We start from the raw sequence: 21,859 nt of genomic DNA, 5'->3' as shown, positions 1-21,859 counted from the left end.
GTGGTAGTTCTGGGCCCAGTCTTGTTCGAATGGCGCTTGCTTGACGCTGAGATCTCACGTCGACGCAGATAGCCGCCGGTCGAGCCATGGTCACTGTGAGTCTAAAAGCGCTGGACAAGGACATGAGAACGGGTAGGTGAGATAGGAGATACCGAGAAAGGACGTTAGGCTTGGACTTCCCAACTCGGAAGTTTAGTTTATCCGTGTTCACGCTAGTGAAGCCTCTTCGCGAGCGCGTAACTACATTTCGTCTCCCAGTTTCGTTCCAACTTCTAGCATCGCACCCAAATTTACCTTACGAGGCGAGGCGCTTTTACTATGTTGGTTCTCATTTCCACCAGGACCAGAAAGCCTCTCAGTCGCATTGCCGCCTGCTTTCACGAACCCACAAGCCGACCGCCAGCGTTTCGCCATGGGCGACATTGACGGAGGACAGGAGACCAACAGGATTCTCTACAGCTTAATCGACTTGGTCTGGGCAGCCTGAGAGGGACTCGATTGAAGTGAGTGACCAACTCGGCTACCCCTGGCCGACAAGATGTGTCGCCGCTCCAAAAAAGCGCTACTTAACTCGAGTCGCCAACTGCTCAATGCCACACTTCGACAACCAATTCGCTCCTTCGTGCAGCATTATGACTTTCGTTACAAAGATCTCTTCCAATTACTCTCTGTCGTTGTTTTTCTTCTTGCTACTTTCTGTGCCGGCTTCCATTTACTTTCGTTCCGGACTCGCTGTCTCTACATTCGATCGCTCTACAACTGCTTTTGATGCTCTTCTGGCTCCATTGGGGACGCGCTCGGAGACAACTACCACTGGTTCAAACCACTTTGTCTATCCGCGATGAATTTTCCTGCAGCAAGGCAAAGCCCTGTGGCAATGGTGCGTGCTGTGGCAAGAGTGGCTATTGTGGATATGGTCCTACTTACTGCGGCAATGGATGTCAGTCCAATTGTAGCGCAAAAGCCGAATGCGGCAAATATGCCTCCGAAGGCCACGAAAAGTGCCCTTTGAACGTGTGCTGCAGCGAGTATGGCTTCTGCGGCACAACAAGCGACTTCTGCAACAGCAAATGCCAAAACAACTGCGGGCAGCCCAAAATCCCCTCTGGAATGAGCCTGAAGCCTGTTCGAGACAGAGTGATAGCGTACTACGAGGCATGGAGCGCACGCCGAGCATGCAACAAGTTCACTCCTTCAAGCATTCCGATCTCCAGCCTTACGCATGTCAACTTTGCCTTTGCATACATCGAGCCCAAGACGTTTGATATCACGACCATGGACAGTCTGACACCGGAATCGCTATTCCAAGAGGTCACCGCTATCAAGACAATGAAATCTGGAGCCTCCGCTCTAGAGGTCTTCATTGCTATCGGTGGCTGGACTTTCTTTAACAACGGCACAGCTACACAGTCCCTTCTTTCGGAGATCTCTGGCACAGAAGATAAGCACCAAATGTTTGCTGATAACCTTGTCAAGTTCATGACTCGATATGGATTCGATGGTGTGGATATAGATTGGTAAGTTCTCTAGAAAAGTCACCTATGCCTATGTTCCGAGCTAATTTCCTTCGACGAAGACCCTCAAGAAGACTTTCGAAAGCAGCCCTCGAGGAGGATATGGCCTTACGTTCACGATTCCTTCCTCTTACTGGTATGTCGGCTTGGTGTACTCAAATCAGGAGCTAACGTTCTGCAAGGTATCTGCGGCACTTCGACGTTCCAGGTCTTTTGGAAGCCGGCATGGATTGGGTAAATTTAATGTCCTACGATTTAGAATTGCCATTGGGTTGGCAAGGGGTGAGTAGCCAAATCAACAGATTGTATTATGCTGACCGGGCTTTGCAGGACTTGCTGGGACAGCAACTGTGCTAAGTACGTATAGTAGACGATCGGGGGTTCATATTAGCTGACGTGCCACGCAGTAATGATGTGCAAATCGCTTTGAGCAGCACTGGACCCTCGCAAACACTGTGCAGTGGCCCTGGCAGAAAAAAGAGTCTCTGCTGTAACCCACCTGACGGAGTTGATCCTGTCTCACCGGTGGCGCTCGAAAACATCTTCCCTGAACTGCCTCCACCAGACGCAAATGTTCGCTTTGATTTGCAGCGTCTTGGCTCGGACCGACTGAAGGACACTCTAGCACCTGGTGGCGATCCTAATTGACAAGCCTTTGGCTTCGTGCTCATTGCTGGCCCCAAGGATGTCGTATCGTCCTTCCACCAGAAACGAGACGGGTCTCATATTCAAGTCGTGGACTGCTCATCAGTCGGCGCCATTGGCACACAAACCGTCAGAATAGTGTGTACCAATGATCACGAGGACAGTAACTGCAATGATGTACTGGAAGGAGGGCTAGAGGGCACTGTAGTTCGAATGCCTGACGACTGTGGACCAGGCCAATATGTTGTTGCACACTCGATCAAACAGTCTGTGGACCAGCAGCTTCACCCAGATCTGGAGAAGCGACGTGCAAGCTCCAAGCCTGTGATGGATTTCGAGTTCTCTTACGATTTTGCGAAGATGAAAAGGTCCAACAGTCCTGTTCTGCTTCGCATAGACTACTCGTAAGCAATTGCAAGTAGAAATCAACGGCTGCTGCTTCCGATTTACAGGAACATGCCGGGATACTGGGACGAGCTTGTCGACTCTCCTGGAGAACATGCAGCGAAGCGTGATCTCGAAAAGCGATTTTTCTCTCCGGACAGTGCGTCCTGGGGTCGTAGTCAGTACCTTCACCATCTCGAATGTTTTGGCCATCTGCTAACTTCTCTCATCAGAATTTGACCGGGTCTCCACTCAGGATTCGTACACCACCTTCGACGAGCCCTCCCTGGAACATGTGATTGACGGGGTCCTTGATGATTGCAATGGGCACAACAAATCCTGGCTGCAACTAGTCACAGATGGATCGGCTAAAACAAAGGCCAAGTTCGGATTCAGTCTCATTGGTACCCTGCAGCCGTTCAAGGTCGAACAAGCTTACGGCTTCATGGAATGGTCGTACGATTTTGAGGCCGACATTCACGTATCCGGCACGACTGGTCTTTCCACCGACTACAAGGTCAAGCCCGCGCATCTACAGCCGCAGCAGGAACACCTCTTCGCTCATCCTGGAATCGTTAGCTTTCAGCCATCCTTTGATATCAATATAGGCCTTGAAGCATCCAATGCCTCGTTCAAAGCGTAAGCAACATCTTACCTGAGCTGTTCTGCCAAGTTCTTTAACGTATGTGGCTGACCTTTTATAGTGATTTTGACGTCCATGTCAAGAGTAACACTGATCCAACGAAGAACAAAGGCTGGGTCCGGCAGACGTTTCCTTTCGCCGCAGGAGGCACTCGTGGCGGTGTCACGACAGAAGTCTCGAAAAACAAATTCGACGGCGCCCTCAGAGTTCACTCGGGCGAGGTGAAACTCTCACTGATTCCAGACTTCTCTATCGACATCACCTTCGACGATCATAATTCTGGGAAGCTCGCAACAAGACGCGATGAGACTGGGATTTCCACCAGAGATGAACTCTTTGACTCGTCGATGCCCCTGATCCAGTACGCTGCTGGGTTCTCGGCACTGACCCGACTTCAATGGAATGAGGACGGTCTGGACATCCAGATTGACTCTGTCAAAGGGTCTATGATGAATCAGGGTAATCAAGAGATACCAACCTGGAAACCTGACGAGAGTCCCTCAAATCCAATCGGTCCAGACCCAGGCTCGAGCAACGTTTACAAGAATGACGGGGATGGTCCAAGTGATGGGAAGATTCCACAGTCTCTAGGCAATCGGCCGTATACTCTTTTCGACGCAGATCAAGTCCTGGTCTGCGCGACCGAAGAGGACGATGATAAAGATGGGGTGGTATGCGGCCGCGTTGACTTGTGCGAGTCCGGCCTCTTTCCTTGCCCAAGTGAAATTGGAGTCAACAGTCGTCCACCAAGGACTTCGAAGTCTCGCAGGGACTCCGGCGTTGATTTGCTGAGCCTGAAAGTTGACAATGACCTGCAACCGGCTGGGGATCAAAATCGTGAGGTGGACTCCGTTGACGACGATGTGTGAGTATGGACCGCTGAATTTCGTAACTGCGGACTAACGATGGGAACGCAGTCCCCTCGATCACCTGTTTAAGCGAGCACCAACAAGGTTTGGAGGAAAGTCTCGGCAATACACCTTCAGCACCTTGTCACGCACCGGCAGGAGGCCAGGGAGACAGTACAGCAGCTTTCCGCATCGTAAGTGCTAGGCAGAGCATGACTTGTTTGTCACTCAAACGCTAAGATTATTGGCAGCTAGCAACCGTGACTGGGAGCACGACGACGTCCGCTATGACAACGTTTACCGTACCATAGACCCCGACGATTGCACTGACGGTGCAGTCATCACCCATTCGCTTCCACAAGAGGGACTTGACGACGATACCTTTTACGTGGAGCATATTGTCGAACTGCAGACAATGGAGCTCTTCTTTGACGACATAGCTGACAATGGCATACCAGTCTACCTGACTGAGAATGTCGCACGGCCCACGCGAGGAATGGTGGACTCCGGCTTTGATCAAATTTACACCGATTTCATGGACCATCTCAAAGGCCAGGTTCTTGTCAATCCGCCAACCCTGGAAGGGTGGACGCAGAATGATATCGTCAAAGTTCCCATGGAGCGGATCATGTCTGCCCTTGGCGACGAACATAACTGGCAACGATTTGTTCTGCTCGAGAAGAACGTTAACCAGGTCAAGCAGAATGTAAGAGCTTGACCCACAACCATATCTCGTGCTCTCCTGACCTGTGCGCTAGATATGGCAAGGGCACATGCCCACAGCACTCGAAAAGCTCAACGCATTGAACAGCGACACCGAGCGATACCAGGAGCAACTTGTCCACATGCGATCAGTACGCACATTTTGCTGGCCTTCTGATAGTGGTTTATGCTGATATGAGTGACACAGATCATCAATGTCTACAACTATCTCAACCATGAACAGGTAAACGGCTACATGATCACCACCTGCAACAACATACGTGAACAGCTTCGACTGGGCGACGAGGCTTGGGTACAACTCGGCCATCCGTCATCCCACATTGTCGAATACTGGGACAAGTGGATTCGAGCACATTTCCAGGCCATGGTCGTCGAAGGGCGGTGGATCGTTAGGAAGAGCTTGAATGACTGCTTCGCTCTTTGGAAGAGGCAGAAGAATGGAGCTCGTAAAGTTTTCATGTTGCAGGCTCTGGCGAAGCTGCGGAGACAGGTCAACAAGATCACCGTCTTAACTAATGGACTTCATTAGATTGAGGGTTGCTCGAGAAACTCACGAGCTAAGGTCGATAAGGAATTTCGCATTTGTTGCATTTAAACGATTCAAGACATTAGCTAGAACGCTGCTTCGTGTTTTGAGCAGACAGAAACAGACAACGAATCTGAATTCCACTCGAGCGTGCATGTGTTCGTTGCCATACGTATCGCTGACTCTGGGCGTAAAACGTCGAACTCCACCAGACTTTCGAAGCAGAAACATGTGAAGAACTTGAGCCAGACATTGCTGTCAGGCGAACTGATACTGCACAATAGTGTACACGAAGCGCTCGCGACAGATAGTCAAATGGTGTGTCCAAGCTACCGAAGATGAGGTCGGCTGCTCTCCATCTCAAAAAGTAGCTCCAGTTGATGAATACCTTTCCATCCCACTCTCTGAAACAGATAATGCAATTCGACAGGCGATGTCGAATACCAGCCTCTGTACGGACTGTCTGAGTCTTGTGGTCGTCCCCATTCTGCGTCCAATGCTTTCAAAATTGGACGATCTAGACTTTGGTAGACCTCGACGAGCTCTTCGCTGCTGGTCTCTGGTACACTGAGATCCGCCAAGCTGTGAATCGTTTCGGCATCCAGCACCAGACATAACCTGTTTCTCGGGCCCTTTGGCAAAGGGATGTCGCGGTCACCAAAGTCTGGTCGTCTAGCTCTGACCAGAGCGATGAAAATTGAACGGACTCGATCCAGCGACGCACCTGAAAGTCTGTCCGGATCTTCGACGACATCCAGCCGGAATCTCTTCCAGACCTCGTCTGTGACTAACAAGCTCGTTCCTTGAGAAGTGTATTGTTGGATACTAAGTTGTACGCATTGCGTGAGCTTGTCCAATGCACCTGGCAGACGAGACTGGCTGTTAGGGTCATAATCAGTCACGAAAACGTAGAATCCCCACGACTGATCACGAATGGCGTCCGCAAGCGCAAGCTCCTCCTCATCTGTTCGATTGTAGTCCTCGGGCCTCCCTGGTACGCATAGATCTTCCTGGTGTTTGTCGAGATCAAGAATAAATTGGAAGATGTCGTCATGAGGAGGCTGATGAGCCAACCTAAGCTCTCGTGCTGTAGTGAATGTTGATTCAGCGTCTGGAGCTGCTGTAGGGCCCACTAATCGTGTTGGAAGGTCCTGGATCCGTGGTACAGGATTACTCTGGAGGGAGGGATCTAGCGGTGATACAGATCGTGGTGGCGGATTGTTGCCAGCTCGTCCTGTCATAATTGTGATAAAATTGTGGACCGGAGAAAGAGGAACTTGCGAGAAAAATGCTCCAGTCTTGAGGCTGAAAGCAACCTCTTGTCTACAAGGTTTCCAATCAAGTAGCGCCAAGTGCGATCGTTTGATTGGGGATGATAGAATAATGGTCGAAGGATTCGTGTTGGCGCCGTGTCTTTGGCGCCGTCAACGTGGCGCGTATGTAGTATGATGCTTCTGAGATCATAACGGAGCAACGACAAGCGTTTCCGATTATTCGCGGCTGACTGGAGCTTCGGAGAGGGCGACCGCAGAACCCTTCCCCGGATTGCTTCGCTCTGTGGAAGGCCCAACCGAACTCGAGCAAGAAAATTTTCATGTTGCAGTCTTTGGCTAAGCTTCGAAGGCAGATGAACAAAATTACAATCAATCTTGATGGTCTTGATGAGGAGGATGCTGGGGACGATGGCGGCGATCCGATGGACACTGGTGATTGAGCGGCTTCATGTACATCTATCATGAATTTATAAATATCTACATAAGAGAATGTTTGACGCACTTTAGTCCTATGAAAAGTTGCATCGAGCCAAGTTCACAGCATTGCCTTTCTTATATTCTGTTTGCTTTCGCACTGATTGCGCATCCACGTTTGAAGAAAAATTCGACAAAACTTGTTGTTGCACACGCGAGAAGTACAATTTCAGTGGCTACAAAGGTAACTCGGACCGCTGCGCGATTTGCTCGACATTGAAGATATCTTCCAACACAAATACATCACCATCTCCGAGATCGAGGAACAGATCAGGAAGGGCCATTGGCGACACGGCATGCCAACCCCTGTACGAGCTGCGAGATCTCTCAGGACGCTCCCATCCTCCACTGACTGCTTTGAGTATTCGCAGATCCATTTTCTCGTATGTTTCCTCCTGGTCTTCCGTGTAGTCGTCCGGCACTTCGAAGCCCGAAATCGCTCGTATAGCTTCGGAGTCTAAAACCAGGAATACATTGTTCCTGGGACCCATTGGTAGATTGACGCCATGCTCTCCGAAATCTGGACGCTTCGCCCGAAGGAAGGCAACGAATGCGGCGCGGAGTCGATCGAATGATGCGTTCGAAAGGATATTTGAGTCTTGAACAACGTCTAATCGAAATCGCTGCCATGCTTCATCTGCAACAGCATGGCTGGGTGAATCTGCTGCAGCTCGCTGGAGACTGAAATGCACGCATCGCACCAGCTTGTCGAGGACGCTTGGAAGCAAAGACTGGTCTTGGGCCTCGTAGCCAGTCACAAAGAGATAGAATCCCCAGGTCCGATCTCGAATCGCTTCCACGAGGGCATGTTCTTGCTCGGCTGTGCGCTCATTATCCTCTGGCCTTCCCGGCTCACACAGGATGGCCTGGAGCTCATCTACTTTATCGATAAGTTGCAAGAGTTCTTCAGGAGATGATCCAAGGGCTTGTGCGAGTTCTGCTGCCGAGGTGAAGGTCGAGCTAGCATCTGTTGCCGCTCCAGAGCCAATTGAGGATGTAGCAAGGTCGAGCACTCTCGGTACAGGGTTGCTTTCAAGAGAGGGATCGATGGGCGACAGCTAGCGCGCTGGTGGATTGGCGTTGCCTCTCGCTGTCATGATTAGGCTGTATAGGGAGCAAAGAGCAGTTTTCCAGCTGGAACTTGAGATTTGAGTGTGGTCAGTCTTCCAAGCGCCCAACGCGTGCCTATCACAGCCTTTGTATAAGAGGCGCCAAATGTATGCCTTCAATTGGATCCATCATAGGCGCCATCAACTGGCCACAGCTTGAGTTGATCTTTCAAAAGCCACCTGCAGAAGACGAAAAGGCAGAAAGGTGACTTTTCTGGCATGATGTTCAAGAAAGGATACCTGTTGGAGTCAGGTGAAGTTCCTGGCCACGACTATTGACTCTTGGTCCGAGCGTCGACAAAGCAAATTGACACTTCTCGCTTTCTTACCTTGACTTCTTGACTTTCTGGCTGTCGATCGTCAACAACAACGACTTCGCCGTGGAGCGCGTCACCAACACTCAATCCAAATCGACGACCCTGAGCGACCATCATGGCGACTCCAGCGAAGCAAGGAAAGTCCATGTCGAGCCGACTGGCCGGCATGAAATTCATGCAACGAGCAGCCGCATCCACCCCGAGCACGCCCAGCACACCCGCAGAGCCACCCTCCAAGAAGCAACGCCTTTCGAACGGCTCCAGCATACGCTCGCCGGCGACGCCAGTGGATGTGGACGAGCAGAGGCGCGTTGACGCCATTGAGAAGGAGGCCGCACGTCGAGGTGAAACAAAGTGGTATCTGAGCTTCAGAGAACCAGAGGTTCAGGCCAGCGAGTCGCCTTTGCGCATTGTGTCAGCTGGATTCTCTGCGCTGGATGCTGGACATGACGATGAGGCACGGACTGCTGAGGAGGACGAGGAGACGGTGCGACCTCAGGTGGCTGGCAGAAAGAGCTTCGGGAACTTCAACAAAGCGAAGGATCAGAAGGCAGACGAGGACTCATCAGACGACTCAGAATCCGACGAAGACGAGGGCGAGATTGAGGATGATCCAACGGGCGTCAAAGCGCTGATCGCACAAGGACGCAAAGAGGCTGCAGATCGGGCACGAGCAGATCGCAAGGCCAAGAAGGCGGCCGACAGCGCAGAGTCGCTGCGACTGGCCGAGCAGCGACGGAAGAAGGATGTTAACCTTAACAAGGTGCATTCCATTTCTTCGGGCGGCGGCCGAGTTTCTGGAGGAGGTCCATCTAAGAAGTCGTCCTATCTCGAGAATATGATCTGCCATCGGTGCAGTGAGAAGGGTCACATGAGCAAGGACTGCCCGCAGCGTGGACCACGGAGATGAGTGTAGCCTTGGGGATGTTCGTGTTCTGCTGAAAGTCGTACAAACTTTCATTGCGTCGACAAGCCGATACCACCAGGGCCTGCCAGCATGCGCAGATTGCACTTCCTCGTAAGGAACGAGACAGCTTCTTGTCGTGATGACCATGCGGCGAGCAGTTTGACGTCTGGCATTGCCTTGTGGCATTGCTTTGTCTGAAGAAGGTCAAAGCAGCAGCGCTGGTAATAACCTGTCACAGGTGAGAGCACCCATTCCCTCTTTCCACCTACGTGCGATCGCCAGCAGCATTGCTTTCAGTGCCCGGGTTCCTCTTAGAGGCCTAGCCTTCCTGACTGAAAATCTTCTACGAAAAGTAATCACGCATAGCAGACCACAGCTTTTCACACGAGATAAACTCTCAGTGGTCAATGCTGAATTCAAAGCTATGCTATCAATTCCTTGGTCTCGGACGAAATTACCGCCTATTGCTTCACATGCAAGTTTTTTCAGCCATCGGGTCCGTTAGTCATCCGCTCTTTCCGAATCTCACTTCTTGCTCCTGCCTCTTGTAGCCACCGCCCTCACGCCATAGACCTATAATAAGTCCTGCAGGTCTATACACTCAACAGCATTCCTTCACCCGCTCGGAAAAAATCACACATAGCCTGGTCTACGCATCGAATACTCACAAAGAACGTCGCCAACCTTTTCGCCTAGACCCCACCGACACACCACACCTCCATCCCAACGACACTCATAAGAAAAGAAAAAAGACCCAAGCATGTCCCACCCGGCCCCCACATTCACCCTCCACCCCCTCACCCTCCCCGAAATCCCCCACTTCGTAACAATCTACTTCACCTCCTTCCAAAACGCCCACTCCCACGGCTGCTGGCCACGGACCCCCGCCGTCCGCGCCTGGTGGGAAACCATGCTGCGCGACGAACTGCACGAGCCCGGCGCGAACTGGCTCACGGCGAAGGACACCACGACGGGGGAAATCGCGGGTTTTTGTAAATGGGTGGAACCACAACCCGGGAAGGAGGTCGATGAGAGTTTGCCGAGCTGGCCCGAGGGCGCGGATGAGAGGTTGTGTGAGGAGACGTTTGGGGCGTGGGCGAGGCGGAAGGGGGAGTTGATGGGGAGGAGGGGGTTTTGGTGTTAGTAGAATTTCTTTCTTTCTTCCTTTCTTGGCTCTTTTCCCCGGGCGATCGACCAGGGTTTTATGACTGATGAATGCGAACAGATCTCGAAATCATCGCCACAGCCCCAGCCTATCAAGGCAAAGGCGCCGGCTCCGCCATGCTGCGCTGGGGAACGCAGCGAGCGGACGAGCAGAACGTCGAGGCGTACCTCGAAGCATCACCCGAGGCCGTGCGCTTGTATCAGAAATTCAAATTCGAGGAGGCGGATAAGATCGATACGTTTATCGATAATGCACGGGTGAAAGCGACGTGGTATAGGAATTTGTTCATGATTCGGCAGCCGCAATCGCAATCGCGGTCTTCTTGAAGCGCTAAGTACATGTATGGGAAGTCCCAACTGCTGCAGAAGTAAATGCATGCTCATTGTTTTTCGCCAGCGCGGTATTTGAGGTAGATTTTCGTGTCGGTTTGGTGCGCGGTGTGGTTGTTGAAGTTCACTCGGGGGACTCTGTCGACTACGTTCCCGACTTGGTCGCACAGTTGCACCTCGTCGAAGTAGGATGTGAAAAAGGCTACGATGATGTTGTTTTCGAGCTTCGCGAAGCGCATGCCCAGGCAGGGATGGCGCGCAACACCTATCAAGAAACCACAATGTCAGCAGAAGTCCCCGATCTGAAAAGGAGCATACGAATACTCACCCCAACCCATCCACGCATACGTTTCCCTCTTATCCTCCTGTCTCTCCGGCAGATACCTCGCAGGATCCCACTCGGCAGGATTCTCATAGATACTCTCATTCAAATGCATCTCGCCCGCCGCCAGCGTCACATACGCCCCGTTGGGAATCACCTCGCCACTCGCGAGCGGGATATCCTGACCGGACATGTTCTTGCGGAAGGCGGTGCCGGCGGTTTGCAGCCGAATCGAGTCCTTGAGGCAGATGTCGATGGTGGGGAATTCGGACTCCCAGGCTTCGATGGGGATGTGCATGAGTTTTTCGCGGAGCGGGAGGCTGGAGTCTGGGACGTATTTGTTGGCGACGGTGCGCACTTCGTCGCGGACGCGGGTGAGCCAGTGGGGTTTGTTGGCGAGGTAGCAGAGGATCCAGGCGGCGTTGATGCCGGAGTTGAGTTGGCCTGCGAAGAGGGAGCCGAGCACGAAGGTGAGGATGTCGGTGATGCTATCGCCGTTGTCGATCAGGTACTGCAGGGCGTCTTCCTCGCGACGGGCGGTTTTCCGGCGGTCGTCGATGATGTTCTTGAAGATCATGTACAGCTGCGCACCGCCGTAGGTGCGTTGGAGTTTGGAGGGGACGGGCATCCAAGGGTAGGCGATGGACCAGGATGAGGTGGCGCCTTCGATGGCTTCGAAGAGCTGGAGGCATTTCTCGAGTTGCTTGGCGTCGTTGGCGATCTCGTTGGCGGCGACGGTGCGCATGGTGAATTGGAAGACCATGCGGTAGATGCTTTCGAAGGGGTCTGTGATGCCAGACGAGTTCGCTTGCAGGCGCTCCATGCTCGCCCGAGCGTCTAGAAGCAATTGCGGCAGGCCCTTCTTCAGCATGGGGCCTTTGAGCAAGGTGATCAGTCGACCGGTGAAGTACCGACTAAACGCACTGTCGCCACCGTGCGTCTCCGCGAAGACATTATTGTCAGGCTTCACTTCCGGACTCCCACCCAGCAACGCGGCGTATCCCTCGGCGAACGCAAGTCCCTTGTGTTCGAAGAAGATCTTGCGTTCGCGCTCGCCGGACAGCGCGATGACGGGCCATTGTCCTGCGTAGAAGGAGAAGTTGCCCGTGGAAGACTCGGCGAAGGCTCTTTGGTAGAAGTCCCAGCGACGGAAGAAGAAGTTCATCGACCCTAGCAACGGCCATCGGTCGCTCGTCTGCTTTGGGGCATTTGGCGGGAAGGGGGGCTTGTAGAAGAGGTAGTACACCACACTCGAGATGATAAGGAGAGAGCCGAAGACAACCGGCAGCGTCAAGGACGTCGTGCCCTGTGCAAGGCTGAGGAGCGCCATGGTGCTTTGTTGCGAGAGGGAAAGAAGAGAAAGGACAGAATTGTTCGAAGAACAGGTGAAGTCAGACAGCTTATAGCCTGCGTGCAGGAAACGGGGGCCAAGGACAAGGACAAGGATCGAAACAGTAGCAGTCACGTCGTGGTAAGGATCCTTCGATTCGGTATCGTATTTTGCAGGAAGTGACCAGGAAGGGAGCCGTGTACAAGGGTTTGGGGGTGGTCTTGTGTCAACTAGAGCCGACGCAGGAAAGAACCACCGACCTACTCCCACTCGTCCCCAGTCATCGCCTTTCGAACCGAGGAGCATTACCCCAGACGTCTCGCGATCAGCGCTTACCCCATCGACGAAGAGGTGTATATGTGCTTTTGCGAATTTAGGTGGTCCCGAAATTAACCAATCGTTCCACCTACCGAAGCTTTGGTGCCATGTTAGGCCACCTCGGACACTCGCACTCCCGCGCAGACACCCACCTGAAACCTGACAAAAAGCAAGGGCGGAAGCGACGACTTCCGTAAGAAGTTACGAACTCGCCAAAGCAAAGGATGAGGTGAGACGCTCGCGTGCTAGACGAGCGAGTTCCTCGTTGGGTTCGCGGTCATTGACTGGCATGTGATGAATTGTATGGAGGATGAAGGAAGGAACGTATTGTCCCGCGCAGGGAGGGGTGGTTCGAATAGGGGTTGAGCTACCGGTAGGGTTTTTTGCGAGGCAATCCGGGTGCCGAGACACGGCATCGGCGGTGGCTGGCTGGCTGGCTGGCTGACTACTCCTCCTGAATGAAACTCTTCTTCGTAGAAAACCATCGTTCATCATTCTTGTTATCCTCATCAAGTCTATCACGCTCTAGACGAAGAATCGCACTGCCTATAACCAGGCCACAATAAAGCTTATCACTCCTCTTCATCCTCTCCCTCAGCCTGATCCTCCGCCCTCGCCGAATCTTCCTTTTCCTTCAACAATTCCGTCACCCACTTCTCCGCCAACTCCACAGCCGTGCGAGGCTCCTTCTTGTACCTCATCAGATGGTTCTGGATCTCCGCCGGCGTGAACGTGTCGTCTGGAATATGGCCAGCGAACTCGAGAGCCAGTTCTTCGAGGTTCTTCTCGGACATGCCTGCGAGCTGGTTTTCTGGGTGACCGTTCGCGACGGGCTTGCCGTTGGTGTGACCATTTGCTTTGGCATGACCGTTCGCGAGGGTGTGGTTCAGACTCGGGTCGATGGTCTCTGGTATTTGGTCTGATGCGGCGTACATTCTTATGAAGAGCTCGCTGATCTGCTCTTTCATCGCGAGCTTAAATCCGACTCGACGGTCGACTCGACCTGGTCGTACCAAGGCGGCGTCGAGCTTTTCAGGATGATTCGTTGTCATGATGAGGACACGCCCTTCGTGAGTCGCAACGCCGTCGATGGCGTTCAGAAGACCAGAAAGCGAGATCCCGGATCCGGAGTTGTCGTTTGAGTTGTTGTTGTTTGTTCGCTTCTTCGGTTTCGAGTCGGAGGAGTTGGAAGTCGGTGCATTGAGAGCCTTGAGCTCCTTCGCCAGATCCTTCAAAGTGTACTCTTCCTCTTTCTTTGGCTTCTCCTTTGCGCCTTTGCTCTCATCCGCCTTCTCATCATCCTTCTTGGCTTCTTTCCCGTCTTTGCCTCTCTTAAACTTATCAGACTTACCACTCTGAACATCTCTAACCAGTCCAGCAGCATCCACATCTTCCAGCAAAACAATACAGCGTCTGGGAAGACTGTTGAACAGCTGCATCAAGTCACCTTCTGTCAAGGTCGGCTCCTGCAAGCTAATAGCGAAGATCTCGAGTCCAAAGATACCAGCAAGCGCAAAGCTCAAACTCGTCTTGCCCGTGCCAGGTGGTCCATGGAAAAGATATCCACGTCGATACGGGATCCCACGAGTCGCATACCACTTCGGCGAAGACGGATGAAGGTACTCGTTCATATCCTTGATAACACCCGCTTTCTGCTCAGTGTCAAGAATGACCGTCTCCATCGGACGGGAAGGCCTCGACGAAGTCTTGCTCCACGCTCCACCGAAACGAGCCCGGTCCTTTGGAGTCGGGTGGCGAATCGTAGTCGTGTTGCGTAACCTGTTCAACGACCAGATTTTGATCGTGCGCAGCAGATCTCGAATTGGCTCCGTGCTGCGGCCGATGCAATCCAGCTGCAGAACATCATCATCCTGCTGGCTGCCGAACTGGACTTGCAACCGCTGGCCTATCGAGGGTCTCTGCGAGCGGCGAAAGAGGAAGAAGCGACCCTTGTACCAAAGCATGTGCCTGCCGTAGTACGGCTCAAATCGCGGCGGCGTCCTCGCGCTCCACTTGTTGTAATCGAACATGCCACGATCATCCAGCGCATCACCAGATTCCTCCAGCTGTCCATCGGCCTTGGAACCATGCTGCGTCTTCGCACGGACGGACCGCCTCGATGCAGAGCCTTGGTGTTCGGACAACCAGCCCATGACCATATCGAAGAGATCGTCGTGTTCATCTATAAAGACAGACGACATGAACACAGCTCGAAACGCTTCCTCACCTCGCTGGGCGAGAAACTGCCCGGCTTTGGTGAGAGCGAGGACGATCAAGCCGACGGAGACGAAAATGGAGATGTCGACACCAAGGATCGCGGTCAAGTAGCGCGAGATGACTCCATAGCCGGGGATGAGGGCTTCGAGGAGGTTCGGCGGGAGGTCTGAGAGGGCGAGGGGTTCGGTGCCGTTGGGTTGTGGAAGGTTGGTGGTTGCTGGCAAGGCTTTTGCCAGTCTGCGGAAGTCCATGGTGGGTGGTGGTATCGACAGCGGTGAGGTGTAGAGGGAATGTCTCTACAACTTCAAGGTGTTGATGAAGTCGAGCAACAATTTCCAGGCGGCGAGTCTTCTGCTTTTATATCCAGCCTCAGAAGCAGCACGCGCAAAAGAATTCCAACGCCCTAAACAGGGAGACGTTGCGTGGCCGACCGAATCCCCATAAAATAATGCAGGGCCACCGGTGTGTGTGCAAGTCGCATGTGCATGTGCAAGTGAAGTAATTCAGAAGCCAACGCCACACCTCCAGGGCGAGCTTTTCCCCATGTGCACGAGAGGTGCATAGAAACAGGCAGCAGGAAGCAGCGAATCACCTCTTTTCGCCACCTCGTGCTTGTCTGCATATGCACTAGAATGCCTTTGCAGCCGCAGAAATCCCGCTGCCTGAGGATGGCACCTTTGTGGCGAGTGCTTTTGTGAGTCAACTTTCACCACACTAGCACCTCTTCCCAATCATGACTAGGCACATTGAGTACAGTCTTCCTCCATCGGGAGGCCGCCAACCCTCGGCCGAGCCCACTCTTTTCGCGGTGATTAGAAGAACCTCATCATCAGACGCACACAGCCAAGACCTCAAAACCCGAAGGAAGGATCCATACGTCAAACATGCACGTCGACTCTACCTACACTCCTTAGCTTGCAGAAAAAGCGCACCTCATGATTGGTACTTCTCACTCCCCATGACGATGCAGTCAAGCTCGACACCCCTGTAGCACCAGCCACGAAGGATCGCAGGATGGCTGATGAGACGCAGAGGGTACGTGTGTGTGGTGTACGTACCGGTACGCTGGAGCCGCGTATAAGCGTGGGGAAGAGAGCGCGTATATACTGGCGGCGTTGTGGCGGCCTCATTCATTCATTGATACTCCTGCTGGCAGTAGAACTAGCTTTCACATGCATGTCGATAATACGACGCCCTCGCCCTGGCCCTCGCCCTCCCTCAATCAGTACGTCAACCCCTCCAAATCATACCTCACCAACCGATTCGCCGTCAACTGCGTAAACCAAATCGCATTCCCCGTCCCCCTCGTGAACGGATTCCCCACCGGCATCGAATAAATCCCACTGCCCACAAACAGCGGCACACTGATGGGCAGCGGAACCAGCGTGCCCGGCATGACAATCTCCGTAAAATTATTATACCGCGGGTTATACACGCCCAGCGTGTTGGACGACACGTGCGAGACCCAGACATTGTCGCGGTAGTCCTGCGCGACTTCCACGGCGGTCGTGACGGGGAATTCGGAGTAGAAGGTGATGGCTTTGGTGCGCTCGTTGATGGACGCGATGCCCCCGCCCAGCACGCACGCGAACCAGAGGAGGTAGTCGCCCGTCTTGGGGTCTTTGGTTTCGGCGCGCATGACGACCGGGTTGGCTGCGTTGAGCGGGACGGGGTATTCTGTGATTTTGCCGGTTTGGCGGTCGAGGCGGCCGACTTTGTTGCCTGTGATTGATTGTTCAGCTTTGAGTACGATGTGAGTGGTGAGGGGAGGTCGTCTTACCGAGAAACTCCAAGAACCAGATCGCCCCATCCTGAGCATAGTACATCCCCAGCGGCGACGCCAATGGCGTAGGAACGTTAAAGTAACTAAACTTGTGCGTCTTGTAGTCGAACTTGGCGAGTTGGTTCGACGTCGTCATGGAGAAGTAGACACCATCCGGTGCGGTGGTCAAATCGTTCAGAGGCTCCAAGTTACCCACTGGCTGCAAGAGATTGTCAGGCGTGAAGACTTTCGTTGTGCCAGTCTTGGTGTCGTGCTGCACGAGTTGGTTGCGATTGCCATTGCTGAGGTACAGCAGTCCGTCGAAGCCATTGCGGAGTGCGCAGGTCAGGAAGGCGGCTTTGGCGATGCCAGGTAAAGGCAGAGTCTGGTTTGGGAGCAGTGGTGTGGTGAACGGGATGTCGTACTCTGTCAGTTGCCCTGTGTTTTGGTTGTACCTATGGAAGACGTTTAGCAAACCGTACGGAAACCTCTTCAGCGAAGTGCCGTACTTTACAATCTTGTTTGCTAGAAGTTCTTGGACATAGACGAGTCCATCCGGTCCTTCAGAAACATCGCAAGGGCCAGAAAGTGGAGTCTTCATGTAGGTGTAAGTGAACCGCGCTGGGTCGCCATTGACCACGTTGACGGTCTGGGATGCTGCCAAACCCGCGAAGGCGAGGGCATAGATGAGAGCCACCATTTTGCTGTACAGTACCACAGACGATACCGAGTCGTGGTAAGCAGGCGACAAGAGCAGCGAGGTCTAGGTAGAGAAGCACCAGCAACACAGTCAAGACCACTACCATCCGAGGTCTTCACATTCCTTTCGCAAGCCCATTTCGAGACGTGCGACTCGCCGTTCGTCGATCAATGGCGCCTATACTTCCGACCATGATGTTGGGGTGCATCGATCTGTTCCCCGAAAGGCGATTAGTGTGGACGGTAAAGTCTGCTTTGGGAAGCAGTGAAAAAGAATGGGGAAGCCGACACGTGATTTCGGGTGTTCTTGTAGTTTAAAGACTTCAAGATCGATGCTTTCGGGTGCTGGTTAAGAATTGATTCATTGGTTCGGTGAAGTTGAAGAGGGTTGGACCTGTAATGAAGCAGCATCTCATGTTCTAACGTCGAAACCAAGCACGCACCGAGGGTATCAAACGCGGCTACGTATATGCAAGAATTGGGATCCCCAACCAAACACTCTTCCTACTTTCTTCTTCCACTTAAACAGTATACCCACCAGGCGTGACCTCTCTCCACGGCCTAATGGGCTGCGTCTCCTCCAACTCAACGACCCACCACAGCGCCTGCTTCGCCTTGTCGATTTCCTTGCTCAGCTCGTGCGCGCGAGCGAGACTCAACCAGGCTTCTGAGTTGTCCCAACCGGCATGTTTCGTCAGGTTGGAGAGGAGCATGTACGCTCTGTCGCGGGCGGCCAGACGGTTAAGTTCTGCCGGTGAGGGGTCGATCTTTCGTTCTTTGAGTTCCAGCGGTTCGGGTTCTACGACGACGGAGGGGCGCCGAGAGGGCAGCGTTGTCAAGGTCGCGGCGGAGCCTGGTCGGGTTAGAGTTGGGCGGGCTTCGTTGATGAGCGAGAGCGAGCCGGAGGCTGAGGGTAGTGGCTGGACTGGGATTTGAGGTTGCTCGGCGGATAGCTTCTCTTCGTAGATGTGCATTAGCAGGTTGGAGAGCCCGATGATTCCGGCTGGATGGTCCGGATGATACGATATTGCCTGCTCGTATGCAGCCATGGCCTCATGCTTCCGCTCTCGGCCCAACAACAACAGCGCTTTCTGTAGATTGGTCAGTACACAATTCATCGGCGTGGAATCAGTTCAATACTCACAGTCGACCACACGTCCGCCAACAGTTCGTCAATACTTTTCCCACTGCCCCATCCCTTGGCGAAGAGTCGACGAGCGTTGGACCCATCTTCTGACTGCGCCAGTTCGAGCTCGAGAGACTCTGTAAGTTTCAAAGCGTCGTGGACCAAGCTCTCAGCATCATCAAGGGTCTCGGCTCTGATGTACAGCTCTGCGCTAAAGAGCCACGCTTTGACCAGGACACTGACTCTATGTCGCCTTTCGTGAATGGGTAGGAGCTGCGGTTCCGGGATTGTGTTGGCGTTAGCAGGATGGGGTGCCGGTAATCGCATGTCCTGCTGTGGTGGTTGGTCATCGTGACCAGGAGGCGGAGGCCATTGATCGTGAGGAGCATTATGCGCCATGTCACCTAGAGGCTGGTCTGGACGCTTTTCTTCACTGACCGCTGCATTTTGAGGCGTTGGAATCGCCTTCTCTTCCGACGCCGCCTTCTCGTCACCTTCCGAAATCCGCCTCTCTGTGCTACGTGAACGACCTCGTCCTTGGAATGGTAGATGCGGTAAGTGGTGGCGGTGATGTGGCTTCTCCGATGAAACGCCATCCTCGTTGGTGACAGTGATGGCAATAGGCGGGCCTGCAATCTGTCCATTTGTCGACGTAGCCACGTTCTGAGTTGATGGCGGGGCCAAGCTGTCGTCCACCGAAACGAGAGATCTTTGTCTTGTAGCGTCCTTCTCGCCACTGCTACGGGCTGATCTGGAGGAGCGTGGCCTGATGCTGCCAGTAATGCTTTTTAGAGTACCCCCAAGTCTTGAAGGAGCGTGTGAAGCTGCAGTTTGCGGCGGCTTGGCAATAATTTCCGCCACGACCTCCTCCGGCTTGCCGAACAACCTCGAGTAAAGGCTGAGCAGCTCAGCAGTCAAGTCGATCGCTTCTTCAGAGCCTTCTGTCAGCTCAAAAAGTAGAATCTGTGTCATCTTGATCTGAATCAGACTCTCCTTCTCGAAGCCTTCCATTTGATCGACGATGCCGCGCAGAGCTGCGACAGAGTTCTCCGGATCGCTCGAATTTGAAGTTGTTGAATCACCGAACAGGACCTTGGAGCCTCCGAATTGTCTGTAGGCAGCTTCACAAATGTGTCCCGCAGTCTCGTATTCGTCTTCAGCCGTGGAGCACAAGGCAAGGAGGTGCCAGAGCGGGATGAGCCGTTTCTCGAGATCGATGGCAGATGCGGGACTCGCTCCATTACTTTGTTGAGCTTGTCCAGCAGCCTGAATGGCGGACCGTGCAGCCTCTACAGCGCCTGATACGTCGCGCATATCTGCCAACACCAGCGCCAGAGCGTGGCCAGTTTCGACGCTGTCAGTATCGTACTTCTGGGCGCGTTTTAAGTTGTTGTTCGCTTCGGCTAGCGTTGGCCTCTGCGATTCAGCTTCGTAGGTCAATCGAGCCCAGTGTGCCCGGCTCACACCCAATGCTCTGTATGCTGCGGCCAACGTCTCTGGTTTAAGAACTGACGAGGTTGGCTGACTGCACGGTCGCGATCCATTCGGGGCGGAATCACCATTTGTAAGGCTGACTTCAGGGCTTGCTGGCCGTCGTTGCTCAAGCCACTTTTGCATAGCTTTAGAAATCTCCACAGCTTTCTCGGCCTGCTCTCTGTCACCGTACCGACAAAGAAGTCGGATAGCTTCAGAGGCAGTGGTCATAGCCGTATCATCACTGTCCAGTCCGATCTCATGCTTGCCGGTCTTCTCTGCACGTGCCTTGCCCTTGTCAACAATCTCGATATAGCTATCGAAAGCATGCATGGCCAGGTCGAACTCGCCTAGCGCAGCATGTACGGTGAACAGCTCTCGCAGGATCGGAGTTGAATGGAAAGTCTTGGTCGCCGCGCGGTACAGGATGTCCAGGGTTCCACGTGAGACTGCCCTTTTCCCGCCCTCTCCCACATCAGTATCCGTCCACGCCGAGCCAGAGAAGACCCGCCAGTTGGAGATGACTTGTTCGGTCCATTCTTCGACTTCCGTATTCGTCTGGCTTGCTTTGGGAAATTTTGTCTCTTCGAGGAGTAGTGACTCGTATGTCGCCTCTACACGTTTCAGCTCCGCCCTCTGTCGTTGCCTGGATGACTGTCGCTGCTCAACGGCTATGGAGGGATCAGGCAGGATGAAGGCTCCTGCGTCCTGACTAGGCGCATGTAAGAGTCCATGTTGAAGAATAGTAGACAGCAGATCATAGTACGCCTTCCAGACTTGTCGGCGCGGAATGTCGAAGTGCGACGTCGAACTCTTTTCACTCACAGGACCCGCACGTTGCCAGAAGTCACCCCAAGCTCTGAAGGCAGCATACGTCTCGTTGAAATCCTGCAGAGATGGAGATGGCATCTTTTTCACGCTATACATGCACGCCCGGGCAAGGAGCTTTGATGTCCATCTTCGCAGTTCTGGTGTGCGATACCCTGGTGTCTTGACCACAGCAGCTTGGTATGATTCCCTCGCTTCACTCTGCCGTCCTAGGGAGTCAAAGCAGGCAGCCCGAATGGAAGCATTTCTGACCGCGCAGACTTCTATCCAGCCAAGTGTACCGGCCGAGCTCTTTGAGGATGTTGACGGTCCCACTATCTCGTCCAGCACTTTCAGTGCTTCCGTAGGCGCCTCTCTTAACCAATGTATTTCAGCCAGACATGAGCTAGCCACGAAAGCATCGTCCTGGTGGTCTTTGCTCGCAGCCCCAATGGCTTCCGTCAACCGAGGAACCACCTCTCCCAGTCCGTGTAAGCTCGTAGAGGTTGCGGAAGATGCTGAGGCTGGGCGATGGGAAGCGGAGGCGATTTGCGATTCGGCGCGGGCAGCGAGTGTGAGACCTGGGAATTGATTCACTTCAGCGGGTATCCCTGAACTTGGTCGCTATTCATTTGAACGTACACTTCCTCTCCCGTGCGTGTTTGTCGACCTTGCGCGCCAGCTCCGGTATGTCACTCCAGCTGCCATTGCATAGCGCCTGATCGAGCAGACCCAGATACCGCGCGCCCTTCTCCGGGTTCGGCGTCTTGTGCACGCTCATGGCGCTGCTTGGATCGTTCGTCACCGAGATGGTCTACCGTAACCGCATCGTGTTCATATGCTGCGCTCCAAAACCTGTTATAGTCGGGGTGGGACGTATAGATGTGCGGTGCGGTGCTGTGCCTTGGGCAGTCGAAGGAGCCGTGGCCCGTGAGTGAATGAACACA

General features: G+C 53.5%; 9 protein-coding genes across 9 annotated transcripts; 3 read left to right on the top strand and 6 right to left on the bottom strand.

Annotated features, from left to right (window-relative positions):
• Window positions 1-841: 841 nt before the first annotated feature.
• M409DRAFT_57383 (glycoside hydrolase family 18 protein) lies at window positions 842-5,286 on the top strand (the record flags this gene model as incomplete). The annotated part of the gene is made up of 12 exons (XM_033813614.1): window positions 842-880; window positions 946-1,517; window positions 1,723-1,796; window positions 1,845-1,871; window positions 2,167-2,563; window positions 2,612-2,721; window positions 2,777-3,182; window positions 3,248-4,051; window positions 4,104-4,228; window positions 4,286-4,740; window positions 4,793-4,888; window positions 4,981-5,286. The coding sequence occupies 12 exons, from the start codon at window positions 842-844 to the stop codon at window positions 5,284-5,286; spliced, it is 3,411 nt and encodes a 1,136-aa protein (XP_033664371.1).
• Window positions 5,287-5,612: 326 nt separating this feature from the next.
• Window positions 5,613-6,524, bottom strand: M409DRAFT_26093 (uncharacterized protein; the record flags this gene model as incomplete). The annotated part of the gene is made up of 1 exon (XM_033807952.1): window positions 5,613-6,524. The coding sequence occupies one exon, from the start codon at window positions 6,522-6,524 to the stop codon at window positions 5,613-5,615; it is 912 nt and encodes a 303-aa protein (XP_033664370.1).
• A 683-nt stretch (window positions 6,525-7,207) lies between these two features.
• M409DRAFT_26092 (uncharacterized protein) lies at window positions 7,208-8,574 on the bottom strand (the record flags this gene model as incomplete). The annotated part of the gene is made up of 2 exons (XM_033807951.1): window positions 7,208-8,089; window positions 8,470-8,574. The coding sequence occupies 2 exons, from the start codon at window positions 8,572-8,574 to the stop codon at window positions 7,208-7,210; spliced, it is 987 nt and encodes a 328-aa protein (XP_033664369.1).
• On the top strand, window positions 8,573-9,367 carry M409DRAFT_68423 (uncharacterized protein; the record flags this gene model as incomplete). Its single annotated transcript, XM_033817836.1, has 1 exon — window positions 8,573-9,367. One exon carries the CDS (start codon window positions 8,573-8,575, stop codon window positions 9,365-9,367), a length of 795 nt encoding a protein of 264 aa, XP_033664368.1.
• A 757-nt stretch (window positions 9,368-10,124) lies between these two features.
• On the top strand, window positions 10,125-10,855 carry M409DRAFT_26090 (uncharacterized protein; the record flags this gene model as incomplete). Its single annotated transcript, XM_033807950.1, has 2 exons — window positions 10,125-10,503; window positions 10,590-10,855. The coding sequence occupies 2 exons, from the start codon at window positions 10,125-10,127 to the stop codon at window positions 10,853-10,855; spliced, it is 645 nt and encodes a 214-aa protein (XP_033664367.1).
• Window positions 10,856-10,908: 53 nt separating this feature from the next.
• On the bottom strand, window positions 10,909-12,510 carry M409DRAFT_26089 (uncharacterized protein; the record flags this gene model as incomplete). Its single annotated transcript, XM_033807949.1, has 2 exons — window positions 10,909-11,123; window positions 11,187-12,510. The coding sequence occupies 2 exons, from the start codon at window positions 12,508-12,510 to the stop codon at window positions 10,909-10,911; spliced, it is 1,539 nt and encodes a 512-aa protein (XP_033664366.1).
• An 890-nt stretch (window positions 12,511-13,400) lies between these two features.
• M409DRAFT_68420 (uncharacterized protein) lies at window positions 13,401-15,296 on the bottom strand (the record flags this gene model as incomplete). The annotated part of the gene is made up of 1 exon (XM_033817835.1): window positions 13,401-15,296. The coding sequence occupies one exon, from the start codon at window positions 15,294-15,296 to the stop codon at window positions 13,401-13,403; it is 1,896 nt and encodes a 631-aa protein (XP_033664365.1).
• Window positions 15,297-16,267: 971 nt separating this feature from the next.
• Window positions 16,268-17,507, bottom strand: M409DRAFT_68419 (uncharacterized protein; the record flags this gene model as incomplete). The annotated part of the gene is made up of 3 exons (XM_033817834.1): window positions 16,268-16,767; window positions 16,826-17,262; window positions 17,317-17,507. 3 exons carry the CDS (start codon window positions 17,505-17,507, stop codon window positions 16,268-16,270), a joined length of 1,128 nt encoding a protein of 375 aa, XP_033664364.1.
• Window positions 17,508-18,027: 520 nt separating this feature from the next.
• On the bottom strand, window positions 18,028-21,693 carry M409DRAFT_68418 (uncharacterized protein; the record flags this gene model as incomplete). The annotated part of the gene is made up of 3 exons (XM_033817833.1): window positions 18,028-18,597; window positions 18,651-21,493; window positions 21,555-21,693. The coding sequence occupies 3 exons, from the start codon at window positions 21,691-21,693 to the stop codon at window positions 18,028-18,030; spliced, it is 3,552 nt and encodes a 1,183-aa protein (XP_033664363.1).
• Between the last annotated feature and the right edge of the window lie 166 nt (window positions 21,694-21,859).

Source organism: Zasmidium cellare (genome assembly GCF_010093935.1).
Source record: "Zasmidium cellare ATCC 36951 unplaced genomic scaffold M409scaffold_30, whole genome shotgun sequence".
NCBI lineage: Eukaryota > Fungi > Ascomycota > Dothideomycetes > Mycosphaerellales > Mycosphaerellaceae > Zasmidium > Zasmidium cellare.
The sequence above is the reverse complement of the archived record's forward strand: the minus strand, read 5'-3'. Positions and strand labels throughout refer to the sequence as shown.